At 48.1% G+C, this 3,535-nt stretch overlaps 1 protein-coding gene across 1 annotated transcript in view; it reads left to right on the top strand.

Moving 5' to 3' along the window:
* The first annotated feature begins 3,456 nt into the window (after positions 1 to 3,456).
* Positions 3,457 to 3,535, top strand: part of ENDOG (endonuclease G) — a 2,939-nt gene continuing 2,860 nt past the window's right edge. The window contains exon 1 of the mRNA XM_008642355.2: positions 3,457 to 3,480. Within this exon, the coding sequence (XP_008640577.1) occupies positions 3,457 to 3,480 (24 nt within the window). The remainder of the gene's footprint in view (positions 3,481 to 3,535) is intronic.

Raw genomic sequence — 3,535 nt, 5'->3', positions numbered from 1 at the left:
TTTTGGTGGGTGAGGATAGAAGGATCTTCCTCCTGTGAACAGAATGTATTCCAGCGAAGTCACATTCTGCCATTCGGGTAGTTTCTCCTCCCTCGTGTCTGCACTTTGCCATCCCTGAGGTGTGTGAAAAAGAAGAAGAAGATTGCATCAGTTTCTGGCGAAGGTCACCTGGCAGTTTGCACTCCTTTGACTGGTTTTTTTCTGGGGAAGCTGAGGTGGGAGGACACCGTGACAGCTGCTGGCTTTGTGCACTCAAACTGCCTGAATCCAGAACCGCCTTATCAGCGAGGTCTCCTTGAAAGCAAGACTGTGGTGGTTTTAATCCCCCAGGGAAGTGTAGTTCCAAGTCCAGCCTTAGTACGCACAGCCTTAGAGCAGGATTGTTACTGCAGGGAGGCCTCACGCTGCTTTCCTGGCTCTGAACTGGAGCATATCCAGCTACAATCAGGATTCTGAAACAAAAGAAATGGATACCTAATCATGTTCAGTGAAGACAGATGTATTTAGGGGCTTATACAGGTACAGAACTGGAGTTTTCTGCCTCAGTGGCTTAAATAATACTACTCACATTAAGGTCTGGTCACAGTAACCTTGCTATTGTCTCACAGTACTTCTTGTCAGAAAGAGACAGTTCTGATCTGCAGTAAGAGTCCTTCTCTAGCACAGTCCAGCAGACGTACAAGCATCTGTCATGAGCTGACTGCTAGGGCTAATCCACAGTTCTGTCCTGGTCCTGTTGGAGTCACAGTCCTGAGCTGGACACTTGTTCCTCCTGAGAGGGAAACTGCTGCACTTCAGATACAGTCGAGTGGGTTCAGGTGAACAGGGACTGAGACAAACCACAGGGAGAACTGCTGACCTGCCACAGTGTCGAGCTGAGCAGAAACCCTAATCCTCAGAGGGAGAAACTGCTAGCACCCAGGTGCTTGTGTGGTGCAGAAGCTCTTGAGTGAACACTAATCCAACGTGCTTTTCCCTTTCTTTCTTTGCTGTGCTGGCTCACCTCTGCTGTTGGACGCTGCAGTTTTTGGTATTTATGAGTGTTGATTTGTTAAAGGTCAGTCAGTCTTTGTAAGACCTGCTTAAGCTGCTGCTGGCCTAGACTTGCCCTAGCAGGAGGGATGCTGGCAGCCTTCAGCTTTTTTTTACTGGTGTTATTTTCTTCACTGAAGGCCTTCACAGGCTGCTGTAATTCTCAGCAAGGTGTGTGGGGAGATGGCAGGACATGTTGGTACATGTACCCATGTTCTTATTGGCAATCCCAAGCAATCTCTGCCTCTTGAGAAGGTGCTCAAGTGCCACTTGTGCAGCCACATGTTGCTGCTGTGTTGCAAGAGCAATTGAAGGTTTAAAGCAATCTGTAATTAATACCTGTGGCAACAGTATCCCTCTCTGCTGCAACCTTTCCTTGAGGGTAAAGTTTTCCTTCAAGAAAAATGGAACAGGTAGACCAGGACAGCAGTGTGATGAAGCATCCTGGCTGCTCTAGCAACTGGATGGATGTTCTTTCTGAGCTGTTCCAGGTGGTCTTATGTCTCAGCTCTTGGGTACTTGCACTAGGGAGGCTGTTGGCCAGACCTTGTGTGGTCAAACAGTCACCTGGGAGGTTCTCTACAAACGTAGAACCAGAGGGTCACACTCCTAGGCAGAATTGTACCTGTTCCAAACGTTTCTGCCTCAGAACTGCTATAAATACTGCTGTAGTTTTCCCATTCCATGCACAAACTCTGCTCTCATCTCCCTGAATACCTGTGCTGGGCTGTTCATTCTGGGTTCCCCTGGCAGGTGCAGGCTTTCCTTATGCTGGAATTTCTCACTGGCAACAGGACCATCCATGAGTGTTCCTGCTCTGAGCAGCAGCTGGAAGTCTCCTTAAAGTAACCTGAGGAGGCAGCAGGCAAATCAGGATGAAAGCATTAATTGGAGATGAACTTCTGCACATTTTCAGCATAGCTTTGGGCCCTGAGGGTGACCTTCCCCGCTTGGGGAAGGCATAGGGGAGGTGGCAGTACAGGTGTCATGCTGTCTTCTCCCTTCCTAGGTGTCCAAGGGCTCATGTTATGTCACCTTGCTTCAGGGGGTGACAGTGAATGCTTCTGAAAGGAGTCTGCAGTGGTATAAAGGGATGCAATGAGAGATTTGGCTGCTGGGAAGGATCTCTGGGATAAATTCTGTAGCCTTATCCAAACTATGGCTGCCAGACCTATTGAGTTCTTTGGTGAGAGCTTGCAACAACTTTGAAACATCCAGACAGGCTGTTCCATACATAAAAAGCTGTTTTATATTCCTGCTTATTTCCTTCCTGTGTGGTAGAGATTCTGTCCTGCTGTTTAAAGGAGTGGTACTTTTCATTGTCTTGGGACATCCATTTCTTTATTCTAAGACTTTCTCCTTTCTTTAAGAGCAAAACCAGATTTTTTAAGGGGGCAAAAGAAAGTCTTAACCTTTTACCAGCTTTTGAATCTCCTCATGTTTCCCTTGGCTTCATTCCTTGAAGGCTTTTGGTGATTTAATTTTGTTGTTCTTGAAGTGAGATGGTACTTAACTGATGTTTCCTTGCTCGTGTGGCCAAGTAACACCTGCTCCAGCCTTGAGATGTTTCCACTTCTGGTTTCTTATAATCCTTGTGAGAACAGCGAGGTTGGCTGAAAGAGCTGATCTTTGGGGTGAGAGGTGTTAGTCTGGGCTGCCTTGGGGACCCATTATCTCACAAGGAACAGGGGATGTTTAAATGGCTCTTACCATGTGTTCCTCCTAGGCAGGACTACTGCCAGGCAGGGGACGGGGAAATCACCTTCAGCTGGGAGGGAAAACAGGACACTCCTGGTGTGTGGGAAGAGATGAGCCTTCCCTGGGGAGGAGTGGTCTGCTCTACCTGCACCTCGCTGGAGTTCAAGCTTCGAGGAACTTTGTGGCTTTGCCAATGGGGTGGATCAAGTTGGTGGTGGTGGCGGCCACGCAGGAGACTGATTCTGAGTTTGAATTTTGTGACCTAACCTAGAATTATTTGCACTTTGGCATTGAGTAGAATGAAGGCCAGAAGTTGTTTTAGGGGAGTCTGGGGTGTTTGGGAATCAGAGGCTGTTTTCCCTTAAGGAATGTCAGTGACTGTTTTAGCTGTTCGGAGCAGTCTTCTAAAATGCCCTTTCCCCAAAGAAAGGAACAGATAACACTTTTCCCCCCCACTTTATTTGGGAAGGATTGCCAGAAAAGGGTGTAGTGAACACTTCATCACTCTAAAACTCCTTCTTTTATGCTTCTTTTTAAAAACACTATTCTTAAAACGTTTCCTTTAACTAAACGGATGTCTGTGCAAACCTCTCCTGTTGGTGTGATTCGGAGTTGGGGCTGCTCCAGGTTCCAGCTGCAGTGTCCATAGGTGTGAGAGCAGCACAGCGAGCTGCGGAGAGCCCTGGAGAACCAGCCTGGCTCTTCCACCGCCATCTCCCTTCGGCGATGGTTTTGCTTTGCCTTCCCCCGGTGCGGGAGCTGTGCCTTTTTCCCAGGAATACCCCGCACCGGTGCCACCGCACCT

The sequence above is a fragment of the Corvus brachyrhynchos genome, unplaced genomic scaffold (genome assembly GCF_000691975.1).
Source record: "Corvus brachyrhynchos isolate BGI_N302 unplaced genomic scaffold, ASM69197v1 scaffold59, whole genome shotgun sequence".
NCBI lineage: Eukaryota > Metazoa > Chordata > Aves > Passeriformes > Corvidae > Corvus > Corvus brachyrhynchos.
This window is presented reverse-complemented; position numbering and strand designations above follow the sequence as displayed.